This window comes from Squalius cephalus (genome assembly GCF_949319135.1).
Source record: "Squalius cephalus genome assembly, chromosome: 8".
Classification (NCBI taxonomy): Eukaryota; Metazoa; Chordata; class Actinopteri; order Cypriniformes; family Leuciscidae; genus Squalius; species Squalius cephalus.
In genome coordinates this window covers 42,282,481-42,308,410 of record NC_137129.1, presented here as the reverse complement: position 1 = coordinate 42,308,410, position 25,930 = coordinate 42,282,481, and the positions used below count along the sequence as shown (strand labels likewise).

Below are 25,930 nucleotides of genomic sequence, written 5' to 3'. Positions count from 1 at the left end.
TTTATTTCATTACTAAAAGTAGGACATATCAATATAACATCCTCTACAGTTTCCTTTAGATTTAAATTTTCACACTTGTTTTCACAAAAGTCTTTATATTATTGTTTCTTTGTTTTTTATTTCTCCCTGTTATTCTGCCTTAATCTAGGATTTTTTTGAAAATGTTATAAAAACATCTTCCTGTTCTTTCTTCCTGCCACTGTTTTTGCAATCTATCCCTCACATGTTTTTTAATTAAACATTTCATTTCAGTCTTACCATATTTTACCTTAATGTCTATGTCAGTTTTATTTGTTGGTTCCTTTGCACACTCATCTGCGATCTTACCTTCACTCATACATGAGCTGCAGTTGTTACCAAACCGCTCTTACTTCCCGTTGTTTATCCCCCCTCCTTATCCCACATTTATATATTGTCCTTGGATTTCAAATGTGCATTATATAGATCGTGTTAGGGGCAATTCCGCGCAAAACTGTCACATCCATAATGCCAACTAAATACAATGGCATTGTGTTGGCGTTATGGATGTGACAGTTTTGCGTGGAATTGCCCTTAGTGTGCATTAGCTGTACTCAGGCCTGTGTGTGCACATATCTACTCACCCTTCAATCCCATGACCGCCAGTTCTCTTCTAGCTTTCAACGGAGCCACAATCCAGTTTACTCCCTTCTTCCCAATATTTACTTCACTGCAGCAAATCATTTTTATTTTATTCATACTCCCATATTTATCCTACTAATTTATCTAGTACTTTTTAGATACTGCGTCAAAATCGACCTGGTACCTATTTCTGGATTTAGGCTAATGTTGCAAAATCCTCAATTCTGGTCTTTGCTTTTCTTTTCCTTTCGCCTCTTACATAAACGGCTTCCTTTCCTCTGTATAATTTCAAGGAATGCTCGACCGATGCACGCATTTTGTCTGGCTGACGCGAAACTAACGACCGGATGAACGACCGGATGTGCGACCGGATGAACGACCGGATGAACGACCGGATGTGCGACCGGATGAACGACCGGATGAACGACCGGATGTGCGACCGGATGAACGACCGGATGTGCGACCGGATGAACGACCGGATGTGCGACCGGATGTGCCGGCTTCCTGAACCACTGAGACCTCTTTTTTATTTTTATTTTTATTGATGTTTATTACAAACTCTCGTGGAAGACAACAGCAAAAATACAGGCAAGGCATCAACAAAATACAGATTTGACAATGAAAAAAAAAGGGAAAAAAAGGCATTGTTCTCAAATAAATAATATGTGTTACTGGATCAAAAACATTTCAGCAGCATAACAAATATCTTCTACAATTTGTTTACAATTTTTTACAAGGTTCAAGGAGGATAATAACATACGAAATTCTTTTTTAAAACAGTTTACATTTGGCAATTGTTTTTTCCATTTATTTTTGTGAATGTGGTATTTACCCATAATGATGATAAGGTTAATCAAAAGTGAAGTGTCCCTCGTCAGTTTAGAATTATAAATAAGAATATCTTCGATTGTAAATTGTTCAAGTTCACTAATTTTATTATTTAACCAATAACCAGATATGGACATCTTGCCAGAACTTCCTTCTAACTGAGCAAAGGAAGAATAAATGTTCTGTTCGTTCTGGGTTTTCATGACAAAAGTCAAAAGGGTCAACTTCAAAGCCAAATCTACCCCTCAGTGTCTCCGCAGATGGATAGTAGTTGTTAAGAATTTTAAATTGAATTTCTTTTACTTTGGGTGCAATTGGCCATTTTATAAATTTCCAATGTTTTTCTGCAATTGTTGGATTATCTAATATTTTAAGTTTTATCTTCCTATCACAATCATGATATATATAGGCTATCCTTTGAAAGCTTTATTTACATATTTGTTGTAACATTTTTTGTTTGTAATGTTTAATTCTCCTATCGTTAAGTTTGGAAGTTTGATTTGGACATCAGAAAAACTAATTGTGTTTTTTATCAGCTGTATCAAATTTACTGGGATAGATTTACAGATTTTCCTATATTCTTTAAGAGAACATCGAATATTATTAAATTTGTTTTTTAAATCTTGTAACTGTAAGATTTCACCGTTTATATCTAAAATGTCATGTACAAAGATAATGCCTTGGTCAAATCAAAGCTGGTTAAACAAAGACTTTTTGTTTGATACAATTACTCTATTATTCCACAAGGTGGCACAATGAGGGGTAAAGTTATGGGTAAATACCATCTTCCAGTGATGCAAAACTTGTTTATGAAACTCAGATAATTTAAAAGGTATTTTAGAAATTTCAAAGTCACATTTCAAAAGAAAGTTTAACCCACCGAACCTCTTGAAAATACTTTTTGTATTTTGGTTGGTAAACCAACTGAGATTTTTTAACATAGTAGGTCTTATTTCTCCAGATAAATTTATATATAATGGAATTCATTTTCCTCATGTTTTTTGGAGCAATGTAAAGAGATTGGCATGGATAGATCAGTTTGGATATACCCTCAGCCTTGGACAATAAGTAACTTACGCCCAAAAATGGAAAGATCTACTAAGCCAGTGGTTTAAGGATACTTGTATTTGATCAATTTTTTCTCTCATATTAATTTCCTCTCTTTGTTTTCATCTTTAACCATCTTAACTCCAAGATATTTAACTTCTTTTTTTTAACAGGGATTGACATTATTTCTGTATCTATACAGTCATATAGCGCAAGTAGTTAACACTTTTTCATATTTAACCGAAGACCTGAAGCTTTGGAAAAAATGGAAATTATTTGCAATGTATTAGATTTATCCCTAAGGAAGAAGACAGTGTCGTCTGCAAACTGACTGAGGCGAAATTCGTAATAAAAAAAATGTATACCCTGAAAATTTTGATGATTTAATATCAGATATGCTAGTAACTGTGTACATAAGATGAACAGCTTGGGACTAATTGGACATCCTTGTCTTATTCCGCAAGTTATATTTATTCTAGGTGTTAGTCCTGGGTTTAAAGAGACATAACTGTAAATATCAGTAGGCCTATAGAACATTTTGATCACTGAACAAAATTTTTTGTCGAATCCAAAATTTTCGAAAGTAGAAAATAAAAAAATCGTGTTCAATAGAATCGAATGCTTTGAAATAGTCTATAAATAAAATCAGGCTTTCCGATTCCAGAATAGACCGATAGTCCAGCATGTCCAATATTAATCTCACATTATTATGTACTTCTATACCTTTTATAAACGCAGACTGAGTTTCATCTACTATTTTATCAATTACTGTTTTCAATCTCTCTGCATATATTAACGCTAATAACTTATGATCGTTGCAGAGTGTAAGGCCCGATATATTGGTCCAATCTCCGGTTCGCCAATACAGGGGGAAGGTATCACGTGTTCCTGTCCTTTTCTCATGCGAAGTATTTGGTTGGTTAAATTTACAATACATTTAGTTATGTATTCTCTCGTTAATTCATCTGACTCCATAAATGAAAGGTTTTAATAATATCTGTGCCTCACTAAAGGTGAGTGAATATTTGACTATTCCTTTTAGCCATTAAATGAACAATGTCAAGATCAGTTAGAATAATCGAATGTAACATTTTAATGTTTCAGATATCAGAAATTAATTCCACAATCAATTCAAATATCTAGAACATGGTTATACATTGGTTACACCAAAGAATCTTACCCAGCTTGTACCTGAGATAGGGAGAGAGAAAGAGAAAGAAAGAAAGAAAGAGAGAGAGAGAGAGAGAGAGAGAGAGAGAGAGAGATAGAGAGAGCTACCACCTATTCCGTTTCTCACCAGCCAAGTACAAGCGACCAGATAGAGCAAGCACACCTTCCTTTATACTGTTTGCCCAGGTGACATGGGGGATGGGGAAGACCACCCTCAAATGGCTTAACCAGTTTTCTCTAAACTTCTATAAACCTTATTACCTTTTATTTTATCTATCTGGATATGAGATATCTGTACCACTCACTTTGAGACCTTTCAAATGACACCAAAAACATAAGTTATTGATCAACATTCGCATCAAACCATGTTCTTGAGTGAGTTCTTTGTTGTTTCTGAGAGGAAGTCAGGCTGTATGGGGGAGGTCGAATGCTAATTAGCCAGCAAGGCCCCTTTGTCTCATACCAGGCCGCAACCAATATTTTCAGTCTTACAAGAGCAACATAATAGGCCTCCAATTGTCTAAATTTGTTATATCTTTTTTTTTGTTTTGGGGAGTAGGGTTATTATACCAGTTTTCATTGTTGGAGTAAGACATCCTTCTTGTATACATGCATTCAATGACAATTCTTTGATATCTTCCCAATTTTTTTAAAAAAATTCTGAGGTCAACCCATCAATTCCAGGTGACTTCCTATTTTTCATTTTTTTCCGGGCATTTTCTATTTCTTGCAGATTTATTTTTCCTTCTACCCTTTTTTTGTCATTCTCCCCAATCCTTTTAATATTGCTCTTAATCAGAGTAAAAAAGGATTCACAATCCACTTTGTGGAAATTTGAGCTATACAAGTCAGAGTAAAAGAGTTGGACTTCCTCCTGTATTTGGCTAGGGTCTTCTATGACTGTGTCATTTTTTGTTAATTTGCAGATTCTTTTTTTAGACTGCCTAGATTTTTCTAAGCAATAGAAATATGTTGTGTTCTTCTCACATTCTTCGATCCATCTAGCCCTGGATCGTACAAAGGCTTCACTTGCTTTTTCTAAATAAATTTCCTCAAGCTGTTTTTGGAGGGAGTTCAACTCATTTAGTTCTTCCTCTGAAGCATTAGTTTTACAACAGAGTATGTTAATCCTTTTAAGTATTTCTTTCTGTTTAAGTTTACTTGTTTTTGACATGCTTTTTCCTGTTTCAATTGCCAACCTCTTTGTTTCAAATTTAAACCATACCCACTTCCCTTTATTTGACATATCCATTCCTTTTACTTTTAGACAGAGGGATTTTATTTGTTTGCAAAAAACATCATTTGATAAAAGTCTATTGTTTAGTTTCCATATTACCCGAAGAGCGTGGTTGTTTGGTTTCTAACAAGGATAAGTGAGCGATTAGGGTAAGTGATAAGTGATTATGTAATAATCTCACATTTCTGAACATTATTACTTATTGAATGTGAGATTAGCCAGTAATCTAGCCTTGACCGTTGGTTCTCGTTTGAAGCACTAATCCATGTATATTCTAAATTTGTAGGGTTATTCAATTGCCAATAGTCAAAAGTATTAGTTTCAATACAAAAATTGTGTAGTACTTCGTTGTTTTCAGGTTGTTGGCCTCTAGGAGGTAGCCTATCCAACCAAGAATTTTTTATCTGTCATATGAACAGCTTTCCACTCTGTCACTAGCCTAGTTTCTCTAACATACTTCTGTTGTTCACTTTGCTATTATATCCATAAATTGAAAGCACAATAATTTTTTGGTCACATATTTCAATAGCTGCAATCAGCCAGTGGCCATCTTTATCTCCTACGTGACTAATTACTTTTCCTGTAAACCTATTACAAAGTATCATAACACCTGACGAATAATTGGTACCATGAGAATATAAAACATTATCCCCCCACAGCGGTTTCCAAAATTTTTCATCTGCTGTACCCGAATGTGTTTCCTGTAAAAAAATTAAATTTGCCTTCAGTTCTTTACAAAATAAAAAAGTGCCTTGCGCTTTGTAAGATTTTTCAAACCTCTAACATTTAAAGAAGTAAACAAAACCGACATTGAACACTAAAAAACAAATAAGGATAGTGTGAAAACGCTCTTGAATTAACAAAAGAGCAGGAATGAGCAATTCTGTCCAAAGTATATTAGGGCTCAAACAAACCTCCAAATGTTTCAGTCAAAAACTTGGGCTATTTAATCATATCAATGAGTCTTTTTCCCCAATCTATTCAACAGCCCATAATAACAGAAGAACAACAACTTGGGAAATGAGTGATTAGTTTTCTAATCAAAGTTGTGAAACGTACCATATATGCATCAAGGATAAACCTTTTTCCCATCGATGATTGCGCATCCTTCCTTCAAAAAAGCCTTCTTTCCGCGGCGCCTGGCTTCATCCACCCGTGACCACAGCTTCTCCCTCGCCTCCCGATCTTCTTTGGAGAAGTCCTTTTTAAAGATGATCTTCTTCTCTTTGCTCACTCTGGCCTCCCTCGACATCTTCCACACTTCGTTCTTCACCGTTCGCGAAACAAACTGCATAATGATGGGTCTTGGCATGTTGTTGATCATTGCACCTTTTATCCCCAAATGGTGAACGGTGTCAACATTTCGGCGGAGCTCGTCAACGGACATAGGGACTGTACAAAATTCCCCGCCTCACGCATGCGCAGACTTGACTGATGCATGCGCAGAAAGTTTCATTCGGCAGCATCCAGTACAAAAGTTATACGGAGTTTCCTGGCATTGTTTATTTTCTTTCTAAAGTCTTTTCCCTTGTGTGGTATTGCTGTGCGTTCATAACTATGTAAGTAGAAACATTTAATGTCATTGTAGACGTTTTTCATAGAGTGTCAGAGCGTGATTCAGTTTATTTTACCTCAGAAATATTATTGTCAGTATGACATCGAGCACAGCGCTCGCGCGTGTACGAGTCATCCTGTTGTGTTTTGTCGGCGATGTTTGTTCGTTCGGGAGGGGGAGTTGCTTGTCGTATGTTGATTAAAACATTTATCGATGCCTTATCGGCGTATTAGTTATGTGATAACGAGCGCACGGGAGTGCTAGAGCAGCGCACACACATTTGTAATCTGACACCTCTTGATAGCTGCAGCGGCAGATCGATCTGTTTAATGCAGCTGCATTTAGAATACATATATTGTAATAAGCTCTGGTTTGCTGATACTTCATATAACTTAAACTTATCTGTGTATATTCTGTCATGTCATATTATCATTTATACTTATCATCCTTATGTTGTTCTCACAGAAACCACTTTGATACATATATCCACACAAAACCTGCAATTGTATGACCTAATAAACGTTGAAGATGGACAAGTTAACTCTGGAGTAGCTGCAGTTCTTTCTGACAGAAGAATTAGGCCAGTTGAGTTCCAACCATCTCACTGCGCGCAAAATATCCCACAAATTGGTCCTTCGAGCCGGATCGGGACATCAGCTGCGCTATGGCTACATCCAGAGATTACTACGAGGGAGAACAAGTGCCAGATCCTCGTCCAAGTCGTACCCGGCGGGTGCCCACCTACTTGGAGGATTATGTGCTTGATTATCCACTTCCACGTCATGTTCATTCTTCTCCAGCCGAGGTCGCTGCAGGAATCTCCCATACAAGCCAGGGCTATATTACTCCTACTCCCAGGGACAGAGACTTTGAAAGTGGAAAGCTGCATCACTTAGAGGCCCGGTGGAAAGATTTAAGCAGTGAGATGAGAGAGCTTCAAATCAGAATGGACAGTGCGAGACAGGCATCCTTTGCATCTAGATCTCCTGCTTACGGACACTATGAGAGTCTTCCTCACATTGAACTCAGTAACACTGGATTAGAGCCCTCTGTGACTGTAGCATCATCCCCACAATATGAGGAAACAATTTACCACGAGCCTTCCATGCTGCTGCAGTCGCAACCCAGCATACGTCCACCTTATACAGCTCGTGTATCTTCCCTGCCTGGGCCACAGCCTCAGAGATCATTTGCTGAACTCCGACGATCAGACTCATGGCCCCCCACAGCTGCTCAGCCTGTTCAGCCTGCCTATCCTCAGGTACAGCCACAGTATCAGCCAATTTCAGTGCAGCCTGCACCAGCCCGCATACAGCCACCGCATCATCAATCAGCTGCTGTACAGCCTGCGCATTCTTATGTGCAGCCCCAACGTCAGCCAGTTACGGTACCATCTGCGCCAGCCTCACTGCAGCCACAGTACCAACATATTGTTCCAGCTCCAGTTCAGCCTGTTCCAGCGCAACCAGCGATGCATCCTCAACGTCCTTATCAATCACTGCCGCTGCCTCCACCTCCTTGGCCTGGACCACAACCACAGTATTATTATCCTGTCAATCCTGTGACACCTGGGCTAATGGAAATGGCCATTGCATCCTCCTATGGCATACCCAAACCAAAACTGGCAGTCTTCTCCTCAGGGAAAGAGAGTGATTTTCTTATGCTCAAGAAAGGATTGGACAGCATCCTTGGCCCACACAGACATCTAACAGAGGACTATAAATATCAAGTGCTTTTGGATCATCTACATCTGCCCGCTGCTTACCAGGTAGCTAAGAGATATGTCAATAGCCCATTTCCCTACACCAGTGCTATGCAGGCTCTTGAACAGAGATACGGTCAACCAAGACAGTTAATTCAGAGTGAGCTGAGAGCTATCCTCAATGCACCAGCTATTGGATCAGGTGATGCTCAGGGATTTGAAGACTTTGCGGCAGCTGTGAACACAATGGTGGGCATGTTGAACACGATGGATGGACCCTCTAGATACGAGCTGCAGTGTGGCTCCCACGTTGACACTCTACTGACCAAACTGCCTGTCAGCCATAGAGACTCATTCATAGAGTACTGTTTCAACAAGCACATCATTGTGAGCGGCAGTTCTAGGACTTACACACTACCAGAATTTGCTGAGTGGCTGGATAGGAAGGCTCAGGCCATTCAAATATCTAGGCGTGTAACAGGGCCAGCGCATGCAGAGCCTTTTCGGCGAGAGCAGAAACCTCTTTCATATCCCAAAGCCAAGGCAGCCACAATTCTCACAGGCAGTGAACAACATAAAGTCATCAATTTGCCCTCCAGCTCCCTCACAGACACTAAAATGGCAGCTACAGCTAAAAAGCGGGATCGCTTTAAGCCCTTTTGTCCCTACTGCAACAACCATGAGCATTATCTCAATGCTTGTGCAGCCTTTTGCAAGTTGAACCACATACAAAGAGGAAGCTGGATTAAAGAGCAAAATAAATGCTGGAAGTGTGGACGAGGTCACAAACAGGACAGCTGCACGCTCAAGAAAACTTGCTCTACCTGTGGAGGACTCCACCTGCCTGTTCTGCATGAAGTTGCAATTGCTGCGGAAAAACAAAGCATACTCACAGTGAGCACAGCCACTTCTCAAGTTTACTTGGATCAGGCCAGTCATTCAGGCAGAGTGATGTTGAAAGTTGTCCCAGTAAGACTTCGCAGTGGTAAAAGGTTCATGGACACACATGCTGTGTTGGATGATGGTTCGGAAAGAACAATTATTCTGCCAGCAGCAGTCAAACTTCTGGGCTTAAAAGGATCAGAAGAAACTTTGACTCTTAGAACAATAAGACAAGACCTGGTTCAGCTAAGAGGAAATGCAGTCTCCTTTGAGGTATCTGCGATATCACATCCAAATGTGAAACATCAAATCCAAAGAGCATTTACAGCTGAAGAGCTCAACCTGGCTGAACAGTCTTGTCCCGTGAATTCACTGAAAAGAAGATATGGTCACTTAAGGGACATTCCTTTGAAAGGTTTCACTAAAGTGCAGCCTTTGCTACTCATAGGATCAGATTATCCACAGCTGATCACACCAAACTGCCCAATCCGTATGGGGCCGCTTGGTAGCCCTGTAGCGGTACACACTCTTCTTGGCTGGACAGTTCAAGGGCCAACAACCTTTCTCCAGCAACCCTCAAATGTAAGCTCATGCCTCCATACCACATTCCTTCCTCCTACACAAGAGTTACGTCAACATGTTGAGCGGTTGTGGCAGCTTGACCTACTGCCACTAAGGAATGAGAAAGAAGTAGTCCGCTCCAGACAAGATAAAGCTGCACTAGCAATATTGGAGGAGAAAACGGTGCATGTTACAGTTGATGGTGTAACCCGCTATGCTACCCCATTGCTTCATAAGCGAGACGCAGCTAAACTCCAAGCACCACCAAATGCTGTCATGGCTCTTTTAAGAGCTACAGAACGTCGCCTTGTTAATGATCCTGATCTGGCAAATGTGTATGACAAAGAGATACACAAGCTTGAGGAGGCAGGTTATGCAGTTCGATTAACCAACCCAGAAGCTGACAAATCCGGTGATTCATGGTACGTTCCTCACCACATTGTGCTTCACAATGACAAAGCCCGGGTAGTATTCAATTGCTCTTTCACCTACAATCAAATGAGCCTAAATGACAATCTACTCCCTGGTCCCACTCTTGGTCCACCACTGCTGGGAGTCCTGCTCAGGTTCAGAGAGTATGCCGTTGCGATAAGTGGAGACATACGAGCCATGTTCCACCAGATCAGACTGTTACCTGAAGACCAGCCACTACTCCGCTTTCTCTGGAGAGACATGGAAAGAGATCGCAACCCAGACATCTATGAATGGCGAGTGTTACCATTTGGGACCACCTGTAGTCCATGCTGCGCTACTTATGCCCTCCAGAGACATGTCAGAGACAACAGTGAGGGCAATGAAGATGTGGTTAAGTCTGTCCAGCAGTCTTTCTATGTGGACAATTGTTTACAATCTATCCAGTCTCAGCATCAGGCTAAGAAACTTATTGACAAAATGAGAGCATTATTAGCAGCTGGTGGTTTTGACATAAGGCAGTGGGCTAGCAATGTTCCCAATGTGATTGCACATCTACCCGCCGAAGCCAAATCGGTAGGCTGCGAGCGGTGGCTTTCTGCAAACAAAACTGATCCACAAGAGTCGACCCTCGGCCTAGTGTGGCACTGTTCCCAGGACACTTTAGGTTATAAACACAGGCCTGTGTCAACAAGTGGGGAAACGTCAATGAGAGATGTCTATCGCATCCTGGCAAGCCAGTATGACCCACTAGGTTACATCATCCCGTTCACCACAAGGGCCAAAATCATGGTGCAATCACTATGGAAGAGGGTTGGAGATTGGGATGAACCTCTGCCAGTTGACCTCTTCTCAGAATGGCACGCTTGGGAAGAAGAGCTTCCAAACCTACAGAGAATAACACTGCCTAGGTGTTACACACCAGCATGCAACAACACCTCCTCCATTATCGATATGCATGTCTTCTGTGATGCCTCGGAGAAGGCATATGGCTCTGTAGCCTATTTACGGGTGGAAACAGGTGATGACATCCAAATTGCATTCATCATGGCGAGGTCACGGGTGGCACCCAAGAAGCAACTCTCCATTCCACGCCTTGAACTCTGTGCAGCATTGTCTGGAGCTCAGCTAGCCAAAACACTGAACACAGAACTTACACTCAACCTCAGACAGACAATCATGTGGACCGATTCAACAACCGTATTACACTGGATACAGTCTGAGTCATGCAACTATAAAGTGTTTGTTGGTACGCGAATCGCAGAGATTCAAGACCTCGTTGGATATGAGAACTGGAAATATGTGGACTCAAATAACAACCCTGCCGACGATATAACTCGGGGTAAAACCCTCATAGATCTGTCCCACACCTGCAGATGGAAGCAAGGTCCAGAATTTCTGCACCAATCTCCAGACCACTGGCCAATCCACCCATCAGTGCAAATAGAAGATTCAGAAGAACTCCGTAAATCCACATTCTGTGGTAATGTCACAATCAGTGATGCCTCTTTACCTGATGTAGATAACTGCAAATCATGGGACGACCTCATCATGACCACATATCAGTCTCTGCATGGGGCGGCAGCACACCCTATGTCTGCCACAGAACGCATAGAGACTGAAACTGCTGTACTCAGACGTGCACAAACTGAAAGTTTTCCTAAGGAAGTACATGCCCTTAAAGCCAATAAATCTGTGCATTCAAACAGTCGATTACACTCCCTTGCTCCAACCTTTGATCCTCATCTTAATCTGATTAGAGTGGGTGGTAGATTACGCAAAGCTGCAACACTGCCAGAGGATGCACTTCACCCTATTGTGTTGGCACCAGAACACCCCATAACAAAACTGCTAATCCAAGACTTTGATAACCGCCTGATGCATGCAGGTCCAGAAAGAGTCTTCGCAGAGCTAAAACGAACCTATTGGGTTCTCAGAGGCCGCCAGGTGGTAAAAAAGTACCAGAGACAATGCGCTGAGTGTAGGAAATGGCGTGGCAAGCCCATTGTACCTAAAATGGCAGACCTGCCTGCTTCCCGTCTGAGAATTAACCAACCTCCATTCTGGTCCACAGGAGTTGATTGTTTTGGCCCCTATGTAATCAAAATTGGCAGACGGCAAGAAAAGAGATGGGGCATAATATTTAAATGTCTCACTACAAGATGCATACATCTCGACTTGTTATGCAGCATGGATGCAGATTCATTTTTACTAGCCCTCAGACGCTTCATAGCAAGGAGAGGAAAGCCCTTTGAGATGATCTGCGACAGAGGCACTAACTTCAAGGGGGGAGAGCGTGAGCTCTCTGAAGCCTTTGCAGAAATGGAAGCATCGCTCCAAGAGCAACTAGCCAAACAAAAAATTTCCTTCCAATTCAACCCACCTCATGCACCTCACTTCGGGGGAGTGTGGGAGAGGGAAATTAAATCAGTCAAGGCTGCCCTCCAAGTCGTTCTGAAAGATCACATCGTCTCGGAGGAAGTCCTTACCACAGTATTAATCGAAGTGGAAGGCATTGTAAATTCAAAACCCCTGGGGTACGTATCATCTGATATAGCAGATCCTGACCCTATTACCCCCAATTTGCTGCTTATGGGGCGGCGGGACGCTTCCCTACCTCAGGCTGTGTATGGACCCAGCAATCTACTTGGACGGCGCCGCTACAGACACAGCCAAGTGATCGCCGATCACTTCTGGACCCAGTTCCTCAGAGACTACCTACCCAGTCTTCAGCTTCGGCAGAAGTGGCAGAACATTACACCAAACCTAGCAGTCGATCAGGTTGTATTGATTGTGGACTTTCAACTTCCCAGAGCGCAATGGCCTGTCGGTAGGGTAACCCGAGTCCTACCAAGCGATGACGGTGCAATAAGAGCCGTCGAAGTTGACATCAAGGGCAAAACATATGTCCGCCCTGTTGCTAAACTCATTGTGTTACCTGAAATGCCTAAAGTTTAGTTCGTAGCACCATTAGTTAAGCTGGGACATTTTGTGAACTTACAAATTTCCTGTGTAAATTTGTGGGGCGGCTGTACAAAATTCCCCGCCTCACGCATGCGCAGACTTGACTGATGCATGCGCAGAAAGTTTCATTCGGCAGCATCCAGTACAAAAGTTATACGGAGTTTCCTGGCATTGTTTATTTTCTTTCTAAAGTCTTTTCCCTTGTGTGGTATTGCTGTGCGTTCATAACTATGTAAGTAGAAACATTTAATGTCATTGTAGACGTTTTTCATAGAGTGTCAGAGCGTGATTCAGTTTATTTTACCTCAGAAATATTATTGTCAGTATGACATCGAGCACAGCGCTCGCGCGTGTACGAGTCATCCTGTTGTGTTTTGTCGGCGATGTTTGTTCGTTCGGGAGGGGGAGTTGCTTGTCGTATGTTGATTAAAACATTTATCGATGCCTTATCGGCGTATTAGTTATGTGATAACGAGCGCACGGGAGTGCTAGAGCAGCGCACACACATTTGTAATCTGACACCTCTTGATAGCTGCAGCGGCAGATCGATCTGTTTAATGCAGCTGCATTTAGAATACATATATTGTAATAAGCTCTGGTTTGCTGATACTTCATATAACTTAAACTTATCTGTGTATATTCTGTCATGTCATATTATCATTTATACTTATCATCCTTATGTTGTTCTCACAGAAACCACTTTGATACATATATCCACACAAAACCTGCAATTGTATGACCTAATAAACGTTGAAGATGGACAAGTTAACTCTGGAGTAGCTGCAGTTCTTTCTGACAGAAGAATTAGGCCAGTTGAGTTCCAACCATCTCACTGCGCGCAAAATATCCCACAGGGACCACTCTCGTAAGCATACCTATGACCTTATTTCTGGTCTTCTCATCTTCCTTCTCAGGTAACCCCAAAAGCCTGAGGTTCCATCTCCTCTTGTATCTCTCAGCTTCCACAACCTTCTCCTTCAGGGATTTGTTTTCTGCAGCCAGGAACTCAACTTGTCTTTGTAGCTTATCTGTGTTTTCTTTATTTTCATCCATGGCTCGTTTAATGGCGTCGGTGCGTTCTTTGATGTTCTGTAGTTTGACTTCTAGTGCATCAAACTTTTTCAGAGCTTTTTTGAACATTATTCATCCTCGCTTCAATGTTTTCCAGCTTCCAATCTAGACCGTCAAATCTTTTCATCACAGACTCAATAGCTAGCGTAAAGCTATTAGCATTCTCCTCCCTTGCCTTCGCGCCTCTCTTCCTCAACTTTTTGGGTAGCGGACTATTTACAGGAGTTTGGCCGTCCTCAAGATTAGCAAAAGATTGCTCCATTTCTTGGATTTCGTTTTCACTCGTTTCACTCATGTCACTCAGCGCAGTGGTTCCGTAGTCATGGTCAACGATGTTAGCTTCACCAAGTTTTTCCATTTTTCCGGTAGTTAGTAATTACGGTGCAATTAAATCTTCAAAAGTTCAATAGTTTGTCAAAAACGAATAAAAGTCACTTCTGTCACAATATGGTTTGGTTGATTTTTCTTTTAAGTAAAGTTTGGACTGAAAAACTAATTTTCCTTCGGAGCCTGCTTGAGACTAAACCGCTCACTCCGCCATCTTGATTTGTCTCCCAACCAGAGACCTCACAGGCCATTGCTTCAGCCAAAGGTTCATTACTCGAAGCTTCATTCAGCATTGCTCCCTAGTGACACCTAGCTACTGTACAAAGAAATAGCAGACAAATTAATTCATTCTGAACCAGTGCCCCCCTAAGCCTAAAAATGTAGGCTGCATTTTATAAAAAATATTTATTTATTTATTTTGTACTCACTGTTGATGTCTGTAACCTTTCATTTGCAATAATAAAAAGACATGAGCAGACATTTGTCCATTACCTGTGTATTATATATTATATATGTATCTTTCTCTGTCTGAATTTACTTGTGCAGAGTCACACACACAGTTAATTAATTATTCATAAATTGTTTGGATAGTGACAGTATAAACGACAATAGTGACACTGTGTTGAGTGCAGTGCTTATGTTGGAGGGAGTGTAATAAGGTAAACTGCAACAGAATAGTCTGGAAGGAAGGATTACAATAGATTTTTATATAGAAACAGAATTATTTCAAGTGTGTTGGGTTTTAGACGATTCCTCTTCTCTTGACAAAATCTCTCCAGCCTTGGAAAAGATCCTTTCACAAGGAACAGAGGATGCAGGGGAACATAAAAATGCCAGTGCCAGTCCATTACCAGGAAAAAGGAAGAGGACACAAAAAGCAAACAAATCCAAAAGCAGTTTAATCCAGATCCAAACATCCAGAGCAATCCAAATAATCTTATCTAATTTATATAACAAGACTATAATATAGCTACTATTTTTAATAACAATATACTATAATTAATATATATATATATATATATATATATATATTAATAATTAATAATAACAATATACTATAACTATTCTAACCTGATAATGCAATAATATACAGCCGTAACACACATGACACAATAACGACAATGATAGTTATCTAACTCTCTAACTGCTTCTACTACTCCTGCAACACCCACAAGGTGGCGCGAGTTTCGAACCCCCTTTTTCCGGAAGCAACACTCAGACCGAACCGATGACGTATCCACACAAACGAGGCCTTGTTTGTCAGTAGTCACGTGATTTTCACGTTAACAACACAAGCCTCGAATCGCGGCTTCATCTGGCACGCCCATTTTTTCTCGACACAAGCTCCGACGCCTCAGTTCAAATGTCACATCACTATTCGTCACACCACTTCGGAGATCATTTGCCTGTTTTGTTTCTTGTTTTGGATTGCCTTTGGATTTTGACCCTTGCCTGGACTAGTTGTGAGTACGGATTTCCCAATAAAATACTGCACTTGGATCAACCTGTTTGTGTGCGTTTCGTGACAGAAGGACTCCTTCACACTAGATCCAGCGGTATGTTTTTTAATGTCTCTTCCCCAGCCACCGAGCGGGAGAGAAGACAATTTTTTGAGGGGACCCGGTTGGTCAGATTTCGCGGGACCCGTGGAGGCCGCAGTGGATGAATCCCGACACCATTCTCCACTCTGGCCCCTCTTCGACCCTGGGCTGGTGATGTCCAGCCCAGAGCTCCATCTGCCGCTGATTCCACCCAGCCCAGAGCCTGCACATCGCCATCAGAAACAGCGGAAGAGGAGGAAGACCTCCAGCCTCCCCAAAGACCCGGAGGCCGTGCCCGAGCAGCCCGCTGTCTTCCCGGAGGTTGTGCCCAAGCTGTTCGCCCTGCTGGCCCCGCCCTAGCGACCTGGCACGTCTGCCGATCCAGAGACTGTTCACGTCACGCCTGTCGATCCAGAGACTGTTCACGTCACGTCTGCCGATCCAGTGTCTCCGGACAAGATGGCCGCCGCTGAACCTGTGTCTCCGGACAAGATGGCCGCCGCCGAGCCTGTGTCTCTGGACAAGATGGCCGCTGCCGAGCCGGTGTCTGTTCCTAAGCCGTTGTGTGTTCCTGTTCCTGAGCCGGTGTCTGTTCCTGTTCCTGAGCCGGTGTCTGTTCCTGTTCCTGAGCCGGTGTCTGTTCCTGAGCCGGTGTCTGTTCCTGAGCCGGTGTCTGTTCCTGTTCCTGAGCCGGTGTCTGTTCCTGAGCCGGTGTCTGTTCCTGTTCCTGAGCCGGTGTCTGTTCCTGTTCCTGAGCCGGTGTCTGTTCCTGAGCCGGTGTCTGTTCCTGAGCCGTTGTGTGTTCCTGTTCCTGAGCCGGTGTCTGTTCCTGTTCCTGAGCTGGTGTCTGTTCCTGAGCCGGTGTCTGTTCCTGTTCCTGAGCCGGTGTCTGTTCCTGTTCCTAAGCCGGTGTCTGTTCCTGAGCCGTTGTGTGTTCCTGAGCCGGTGTCTGTTCCTGTTCCTAAGCCGGTGTCTGTTCCTGAGCCGTTGTGTGTTCCTGAGCCGGTGTCTGTTCCTGTTCCTAAGCCGGTGTCTGTTCCTGAGCCGTTGTGTGTTCCTGAGCCGGTGTCTGTTCCTGTTCCTAAGCCGGTGTCTGTTCCTGAGCCGTTGTGTGTTCCTGAGCCGGTGTCTGTTACTGTTCCTGAGCCGGTGTCTGTTCCTGTTCCTGAGCCGGTGCCTGTTCCTGTTCCTGAGCCAGTGTCTGTTCCTGAGCCGGTGTCTGTTCCTGTTCCTGAGCCGGTGCCTGTTCCTGTTCCTGAGCCAGTGTCTGTTCCTGAGCCGTTGTGTGTTCCTGAGCCGGTGTCTGTTCCTGTTCCTGAGCCAGTGTCTGTTCCTGTTCCTGAGCCAGTGTCTGTTCCTGTTCCTGAGCCAGTGTCTGTTCCTGAGCCGTTGTGTGTTCCTGAGCCGGTGTCTGTTCCTGTTCCTGAGCCGTTGTGTTCCTGAGCCGGTATCTGTTCCTGTTCCTGAGCCGGTGTCTGTTCCTGTTCCTGAGCCGTTGTGTTCCTGAGCCGTTGTCTGTTCCTGTTCCTGAGCCGTTGTGTTCCTGAGCCGTTGTCTGTTCCTGTTCCTGAGCCGTTGTGTTCCTGAGCCGTTGTCTGTTCCTGTTCCTGAGCCGTTGTGTTCCTGAGCCGTTGTCTGTTCCTGTTCCTGAGCCGTTGTGTTCCTGAGCCGTTGTCTGTTCCTGTTCCTGAGCCGTTGTGTTCCTGAGCCGTTGTCTGTTCCTGTTCCTGAGCCGTTGTGTTCCTGAGCCGTTGTCTGTTCCTGTTCCTGAGCCGGTGTCTGTTCCTGTTCCTGAGCCGGTGTCTGTTCCTGTTCCTGAGCCGTTGTGTTCCTGAGCCGGTGTCTGTTCCTGTTCCTGAGCCGGTGTCTGTTCCTGTTCCTGAGCCGGTGTCTGTTCCTGTTCCTGAGCCGGTGTCTGTTCCTGTTCCTGAGCCGTTGTGTTCCTGAGCCATTGTGTTCCTGAGCCGGTGTCTGTTCCTGTTCCTGAGCCGTTGTGTTCCTGAGCCGGTGTCTGTTCCTGTTCCTGAGCCGGTGCCTGTTCCTGTTTCTGTACCTGAGACGATTCCTCTTCCTGAGCTGGTGTCCGTTCCTGTTCCTAAGCCGGTGTCCGCTCCTGTTCCTGAGCCATGGTTGCCTGAAGGGTTGTCTCCTCCCTGGCCTCCTGAAGGGTCGTCTCTGCCCTGGCCGCCCGAGGGAAAGTCTCCGCCCTGGCCGCCCGAGGGAAAGTCTCCGCCTTGGTCGCCCGATGGACTGTGTGTTTTGCCCTGGCCGCTGGCTAAGCCATCACCCCCTGTTCCTGTTCCCCTCCATGGACCTGGCGCCCCATCCCTCCCCCTGATCCTCCACCGCTCCAGCTCCCTCCTGGACTCTTGTTTTCTTTTATAGTTATGTCTTGGAGCGTCTGGTAGCCGCTCCGTAGAGGGGGGGTTATGTCACAGTGTCTGGTTTGTGTTCCCTGGGTCACCACTAGAGGTCCTTTTCCCCCACGGTGTCATTCACATTAGGAACTGCATTCCCCACAATCCTTGTCTGCACTCATCACTGTTTATTGCACTCAGCTGTTCCCATCATGATTGTTAGTTTCTGTGTGTATAAATACCCTGCCTGTTTAGTGTTTGTTACGGAGTCCTTGTTATTCGTCACACCACTTCGGAGATCGTTTGCCTGTTTCGTTTCTTGTTTTGATTCTTGTTTTGGATTACCTTTGGATTTTGACCCTTGCCTGGACTAGTTGTGAGAACGGATTTCCCAATAAAATACTGCGCTTGGATCAACCTGTTTGTGTGCGTTTTGTGACAGTGAGCTAATGCAATATTAAAACATCTAAAATCTAACAATCTAACTGACTGTATACTGCATCCCTTAAATGTCTGTCTAGTTTGAACTTGCCGCTGAAACTGCTCTCTCCACGGAAACTTACATTTAAAGACCTAATAAAATATTTCCAATTAGTGGAATCAATATTTCATGTCTAATTATTTACTTATGTGGCAAGTATCTGTGTAATAAGCGGGATAATGTCCATCCAGCCAGTTGTTATCTCAGAATAAACCCCCTTCAGGCTAATCTAGATCACCCTGTCGGGGTTTATTCTGAGATAACAACTGGCTGGATGTATAATATCCTTTACTTATACGTCCATTTTTATTGTATTTACTTATGTTGGTTTTAACTCTTGTTCTTAATCATTTTATGTATTTATTTATGATTTATATGGTGAAGCAAGAGTTTTTAAAGATGGTATGAGTGGGGAAAATTTTATTTAAGGCAGCCGTCTAGTGTTTTAGTACCTGTTCAGTGCTAGTTGTTATATTGTGTTTTTTATCAATAACTTTGTTTTAATAATGATCTTAACAATATTTATGCACATTTTGCACATCCACGTTTGCATCACTTCCATGTTTACATCTTGGTGTGATTCTCCTTGGTCCCAATCACAATGAGACAAAACTCGAACTGGTTTTGGATAGCAAACAAATCTTCTGACAGGATCTAGTACGTAGGTCTAGATCCTAGAAGAGAATATTAAATTCTGACTACTGTGATATGAATGATACACACTATTATATAAAGAAAGTTGGATAATGTGAATGGAAATAAACCAAATTAAGGTGCAAGAAAAAAACATGATTTATGCGCATAAACAACTTTGTTTGGAAAATTCTTTGTGCAGCTACATACACATCTACAGTTAACATCTCTGTTAACAAAGCAATCTGTTGACAATTGTGTTAACAACACTTATTATAATGATTTTATTTCACACTTATGTCTTTTCTCACAGCCCACCGGAAAAGCAGCAGGTACAAGCTATTACTAAAGGAAATGAAAGCAACAGTGTGGTTTTAGTCTCAGCACTTTGTGCAGAAACCTGCGAGACAAAATGGAAAAAATAATTTTCTTCTGTGTAGTTTGGTTCAAAAATATGCAAATCGCTTCCAGTGGTAAATTATCAAACTTTCAAACATTTCATAATATAACTATTTTAAAATGTACATAGTAATTATTATCAATGTCTCTCCAGATTTGTCAGTACGAGGATCTTCTGATGTGAGAGTTCGGATGGGAGAAAACATCATTCTGAACTGCAGCATGAGAAACAGAGATGAAGTCGCCTGGTATCATCTCAAATCTGAAGAGCTCGTTCTGCTGATTTCTGCACAGACAGACATGACAGGAAAAAAACTTCTGACCACTTACAATCAAAACCGAACTCGTATGAAAATGACAGCAGACAGTTCGATCACCAGAGCCTCTTTAACTATTTCTGGAGTCACAGAATCAGATTCAGGACTTTATTTCTGTGGAAAAAAGTCTGACACTCCAGAGATGTTCTTCAACAAACCCATCAGACTGGAGACTGAGGGTCAGAATACCGGTAACATCATATCTTCACAAACTTTTGCTTTTACATGCTAAATACATATATATACAGGGTTTGAAATCAACCGGCCAATTTGGCTACTACATTTTTAATTTACCGGGCATTCAGAACTTCTACTTGCCAAAAAAAGAACATGTAGAATGTAGGAAAATAGCCATGTCTTTTTTGTTAACCAAATACTTTTTAATCTACGCTTTTGCCTCAATGAAAATGAACAACCGCGCCATTATTTGTTGTGAAGTGATGTGTGTGTTCAAGTAAGCCAGATATGAGCAGATATGTGCAATACACTGTATTTAACATATCATGATGACTCACAAGTATTTGTGCTAAATCCACGCAGATTTGGCTTAAACATAAAAACACGCCAAATTGGCTAGTGATTTGACAGCGTTATCCACCAAAGTTCATTTTTACCCGCATTTGGCAGGTGTTAATTTCAAACCCTGTATATATTACCAGTCAATACACTACATCATATATATTCTTCATAATTGGTGCAAACTGCTGTCCCACAACCAAAAAGCACATTTATAAAGCATGTGTTCAAATCTTAGATGTTTACTAAGACTCTTCTATTATCTGTTGTTGTAACCCACAATAATATTTAATATATAAGTAAACTTAATATATATATAACATCATTATTTATTGGGTACTTTCAGCAGGGGGGGGTCGGCTGTCCCGAGACTCTAACCCTTAAATTTCAACTTATAAAAAATTATAGTGAAATAGTTTTTGCATTTTATTCCATTGTTGTTTTTAAAACTGTCTTTTTGTTTATTTTTTATAGTGAGGATCAAAAAAATATATTTTACTTTCTTTGTAATTCGTTAAACTTTATGTAAAAAAATGTGTCCCGAATTTCATGTCACTACCGAGACCATTTAGTCCATTGGCTGAGACTGATTTTAACAACATCCCTACATTTTTGATTAGGACATAATTCCTGTGTCCCTCTCTCTCATAGGGCTGAATCCGAAATCGCCCCCTAAACCCTCATTCACTATCCCCTACGTTAGTCCACAGTTACGGTTCATTTGAGGGAGTGAATGAAAATGAGTGAGTGATGACCAAAGCATGTGGTGAAGTTTTGGAAATGACAATGGGGAGCACTTAATACTTTATTTGGGGGAAATAAACAACATTTTAGTACAGTTATGCAAATCATTTGGATGTTTTATATGCAAGTTAAAATTCTGTAATGTTAGGCCGCAACCAAAACATTACTAGCAAAAACGTGCAGTCACGACCAAAACATGGGATGTTTTGTCAAATAAAGTTGATTAATGATAAACTATATGCCTTTTACAAAGAAAGATTGGATTAAAAATACAACAAATCTCATAAATTACACTTGAAATATTGTTAAAATTGTAATTATTATTGATTTACCTGTGAAATCTTTTTAGTAATATATAAAAAAATATATTTACAAAGTAGATGTAAACCATCTTAATAGGTCAATATAACCCCTCTTATTGAATTTTATATTGTGTTTCGGTAGTGACAAATTTGGGAAGAGAAATATTCCCAAACTTTCTGAAAGTACAATGAGAATGAACTGCACAATTGCTACAAATGTGTATTGTTTTTTGTCTTTCCTTGCATATTCCATAATTAATTAATTAAAAATAATTAATAAACAGACCTTTTTAAAAATGTGTATCATACAATTTGCATATACATAAATAATTTGTGGAAAAAGACTAAACATTTTTCAAGATGAACCAATTCTGTAGAATGGCCCATGTATACACACATATATCAATATTTGTTTTTCTTGATCTGTAACAAAAAGGCTGAAATATGTACGTATTTGTGAATGAATGAATGAATTCAATTAACTTGTAAAATGTTATATTTAGTAGTGGATAGTAAAAGGGAAGTCTCTTTAAGTGTTCACCACAAATGTTTGAGCCGTCAGTTGTTGGTTGATTGTCCAAAATGAACAAAAAATAAAACATAAAGTGTCTCACCTTCTGACATAATTGAAAACTTGGTGGGGCATCTTTCAGTGGTTCAAGCATTAAACAGCCTATGAGGAAACTTTTGAACTCAGTTTTGTGCACTATAAACATCCGTTAATAACATGCTATTTATTACCAATTTAAGACTTTTTAAGGCCTTCATTTGTGACAAGGATCATTAAAGGGATAGTTCACTTTGAAATAAAATTTTGGTATGTTTTAGCTTACCTCAAGGGCATCCAAGATGTAGGTGTCTTTTTTTCCGCAGTAGTTTCAATTTTGATATTTTTAGGTCAAACCGTTCTTGTCTGTCAGTCATATAATGCAGGTCTATGGTCACTGTCTCAAAGAGCATGCACAGAGTCCAAATTAAAACAATTCCCCATTGTCCAAATTAAACAATTCCCCATCGTAAGTACACATTGATGGCCTAAGACACGAAACGAGCGGTTTGTGTGAGAAAACTAACAGTATTTATATCGTTGTTATCTCTTGAACACAGCCGCGTCCAAATGATCTGACGGCGCGGGCGGGTATAGATATATACACTAGAGGTCGCTTGGCTACGGTTTCGTTCCAATGAACTGCAGTAGCGAAGGCGACATCTAGTGTATACATCTATACCCGCCCGCGCCGTCAGATCATTTGGACGCGGCTGTGTTCAAGAGATAACAACGATATAAATACTGTTCGTTTTCTCACACAAACCGCTCGTTTCGTGTCTTAGGCCATCAATGTGTACTTACGATGGGGAATTGTTTAATTTGGACGATTGGGAATTGTTTTAATTTGGACTCTGTGCATGCTCTTTGAGACAGTGACCATAGACCTGCATTATATGACTGACAGACAAGAACGGTTTGACCTAAAAATATCAAAATTGAAACTACTGCGGAAAAAAAGACACCTACATCTTGGATGCCCTTGAGGTAAGCTAAAACATACCAAAATTTTATTTCAAAGTGAACTATCCCTTTTAGACTTTCAGAAACCCTATGTTTAGATTTCTGCGTTTGTAATAACAGAGCTGCCAACAAAAGTTGATATCACAGGTAACATTTTTAATAGTTTTTTAATTGATTTTTGTTTTCTAACACTGTCTGGTTGTATATGAATGTGAATAACTCCTCTGTCTCTGTAGACGAGGTGACGGTGACGGAGCGTGTGCTGATGTTCGGTGGTGTTGGACTGGCTGTGTTTGTGTTTTTTCTGGCCACAGTCGTCGCCGGAGGAAACATTTACCATCGTGGACAGCAGAAAGGATGGAGAGCAGCGAAACGTGCATCTATGATGAGCCACAAATCAACTAAATGACACATTTATGTGCTTTAAGTTACAGTTTGAACAAAAGGACCTCTCTGGAAATTACCATTTGAACTCACCATCAAGACGAAAGTCTCACCTCCGAGTCATCCTAATCTACATCTCTTCCCCTCTCCCCTCACCCCCTCTCTCTCATGCTCAGATCACCTGAAGATCACCCAAGAAAATATATAGTTTAATGTGAATGATTATCACAGAGTATTTTCATGTTTGGTATCATTTGAAATGTCTCAGTGCGACTGGTACAAACGTCCTATTTCCAAAGAAGTAAAACAAAAGGTAATAAGGTTTTAAGAGTTTATGGATAACTAGCATACAGAGGAAGGTGGTCTCTAGACCAGGGATGGGCAACTTCGGTCCTGGAGGGCCACTGTCCTACAGAGTTTAGCTTCAACCCTAATCAAACACACCTGAACAAGCTAATCAAGGTCCTCAGGATTACTAGAAAGTTACAGGCAGGTGATTTTTTCAGGGTTGGAGCTAAACTCTGTAGGACAGTGGCCCTTCAGGACCGAAGTTGCCCATCCCTGCTCTAGACAAATGGTCTTCTACACCCAAAGGTGTCAACTCTGAATGTAAATTTCTTTTGTTAGCACATGTTTCCATGTGAAAGGTTTGTCTATATAATGAAATGCAGCAGGGGCCTTCTATACCTCAGATGAGCCCATGATGTAGAAGGACCTCAAAGAATTCAGCATCATGTATTTCAATGTTGGGTTCGCATCTCTTCTCTTTATTTCTCTTTATTACAGAGCATTTGATGTTTTGTATTTATTATCTTTGAATTGATTATGAAATTGGCATGATACATTTACCTGACATAATAAATTGTTACATTTGATTATTCTAACTGACTTTGATTTATTTTCATTGAAGAGTTAAACAGAATAGTCAAACATTCACTCATAATTAATGATCCACAGATATCATTAAAACCTTTTCATTTATGGAGTCAGATGAAATAACAAGAGAATACATATTCAAATGTATTATATTTAATTAAAAAATACTTTGCCTTGAGAAAAGACAGTAACACGTAAAGACCTTCCGCGATGGTCGGATGCCGGACTTTGGGCCAATTGAGCGCGAGCTTACATGACAAAAGGCCAATTTTGCCTTTTTCGGCACCAATGAAAGCAATCATTAAAGGTGGGATCGGTAGTTTCTGAAATATGCTGTTGGCCAATGTTGATATTTGAAATCAAACCAAGCAAACACACCCGTTCTCCGCCTCCAAAACTCACACTCCAATCCTAAAAGCCCTGCTCCGAGTCGGTCTCGAACCCCGATCCTCCTACAAGCGAGGCGAGTACACTAACAATGACGCTATAAACCCAGGGGGGCAATCTTTCATAAAAAACTGAAGCTTCCCCGGGCGCCGCCATTGATTAGCGGACCATCACCTGCTGTTAGCATCCCATTGACAGCGAATAACTTTACATCTGAGGCATTTAAAGACTCCATTTGTCCATTATTTATTTCTAAAGAAACACGAAAATGTATAAAAGGCTCCATTACCTTGTATCTTACGCTATGGCCCCGTAGAAGCAGTTTTTGTAAAAATAGGCTAACGATTGCGTCATAACCACGCGACTCTCTGTCGCACAGTAGAGAGATTACCGTATGGACAGGAGGAGAAGCTCGCGGGCAATCGGGGGGACGTGGAGGCAAAATGACAAAATAATTAATCAGAATACTTAGCAAAAGCTTCTCCTGCTCCAGCTCATGGACAGCTCCTACTCACACTCTCCATCTCTGCAAGATTCAGAAGGGAATGATTCAGATTTCTCTCGGCACAGCTACTAGAAGACAGACGGGTTGCTCACGTCACATCCACGTCGTCAAGCTCAGTTTGAGTCTGCGCAGTCGCTCGACCATCAGGAAGAAGTGCTTCTAATTGACTGTCCATTTCTTTTACTGTCTATGTATTAACCACATAAGCTAGCAGTCGCCAGCGCGACTCACTAACTGGCCTCAGTTACACACGCAATCCAAAAGTGGATGTCTGTTTATACAGAATAATGCTTCACGAAAAATAAAATAAAACGTAGATGATGAACGAATGAGAAGGAAGCACAAAACATGAACATATAGTACACAATAGTAATTACAAACAAGAGTTGGTAGTAAGTTGCCAACAGCACAGCAGCTCCAGACACACAGAGACACTCAAACCCAGTGTTCCTCACGTGTGGAGCGAATCAAAGCAACTTCCGCGTCTGTTTTCAGGCCTTCCCACTTCGCTCTCTCCAGCGCTGGAAAGCTTTTCTAATATTAACACGGGTCCTAAAGCTCTCGCCCAGACATAACCCTTTATTTTCCAGTGATTTCTTCTGAGCTTTTCTCTTTTGTATTGT

The 25,930-nt window shown here is 41.6% G+C and overlaps 1 protein-coding gene across 3 annotated transcripts in view; it reads left to right on the top strand.

Moving 5' to 3' along the window:
* LOC307163748 (uncharacterized protein) overlaps positions 1-24,414 on the top strand; it is a 238,057-nt gene extending 213,643 nt beyond the window's left edge. The window contains exons 1-4 of one of the 3 annotated variants that reach the window (XR_013822129.1): positions 19,681-19,840; positions 19,921-20,274; positions 23,392-23,898; positions 24,091-24,413. Coding sequence is in view for 2 of the 3 variants with exons in the window: in XM_079879974.1 (XP_079736100.1) it covers positions 19,780-19,840; positions 19,921-20,274; positions 23,392-23,564 (588 nt within the window). In the remaining variant the exon portion in view is untranslated. Of the gene's footprint in view, positions 1-19,680; positions 19,841-19,920; positions 20,275-23,391 lie in introns of those variants that run through there. The other 2 variants (XM_079879974.1, XM_079879973.1) reach the window with 2 other exon arrangements.
* Positions 24,415-25,930: the final 1,516 nt, after the last annotated feature.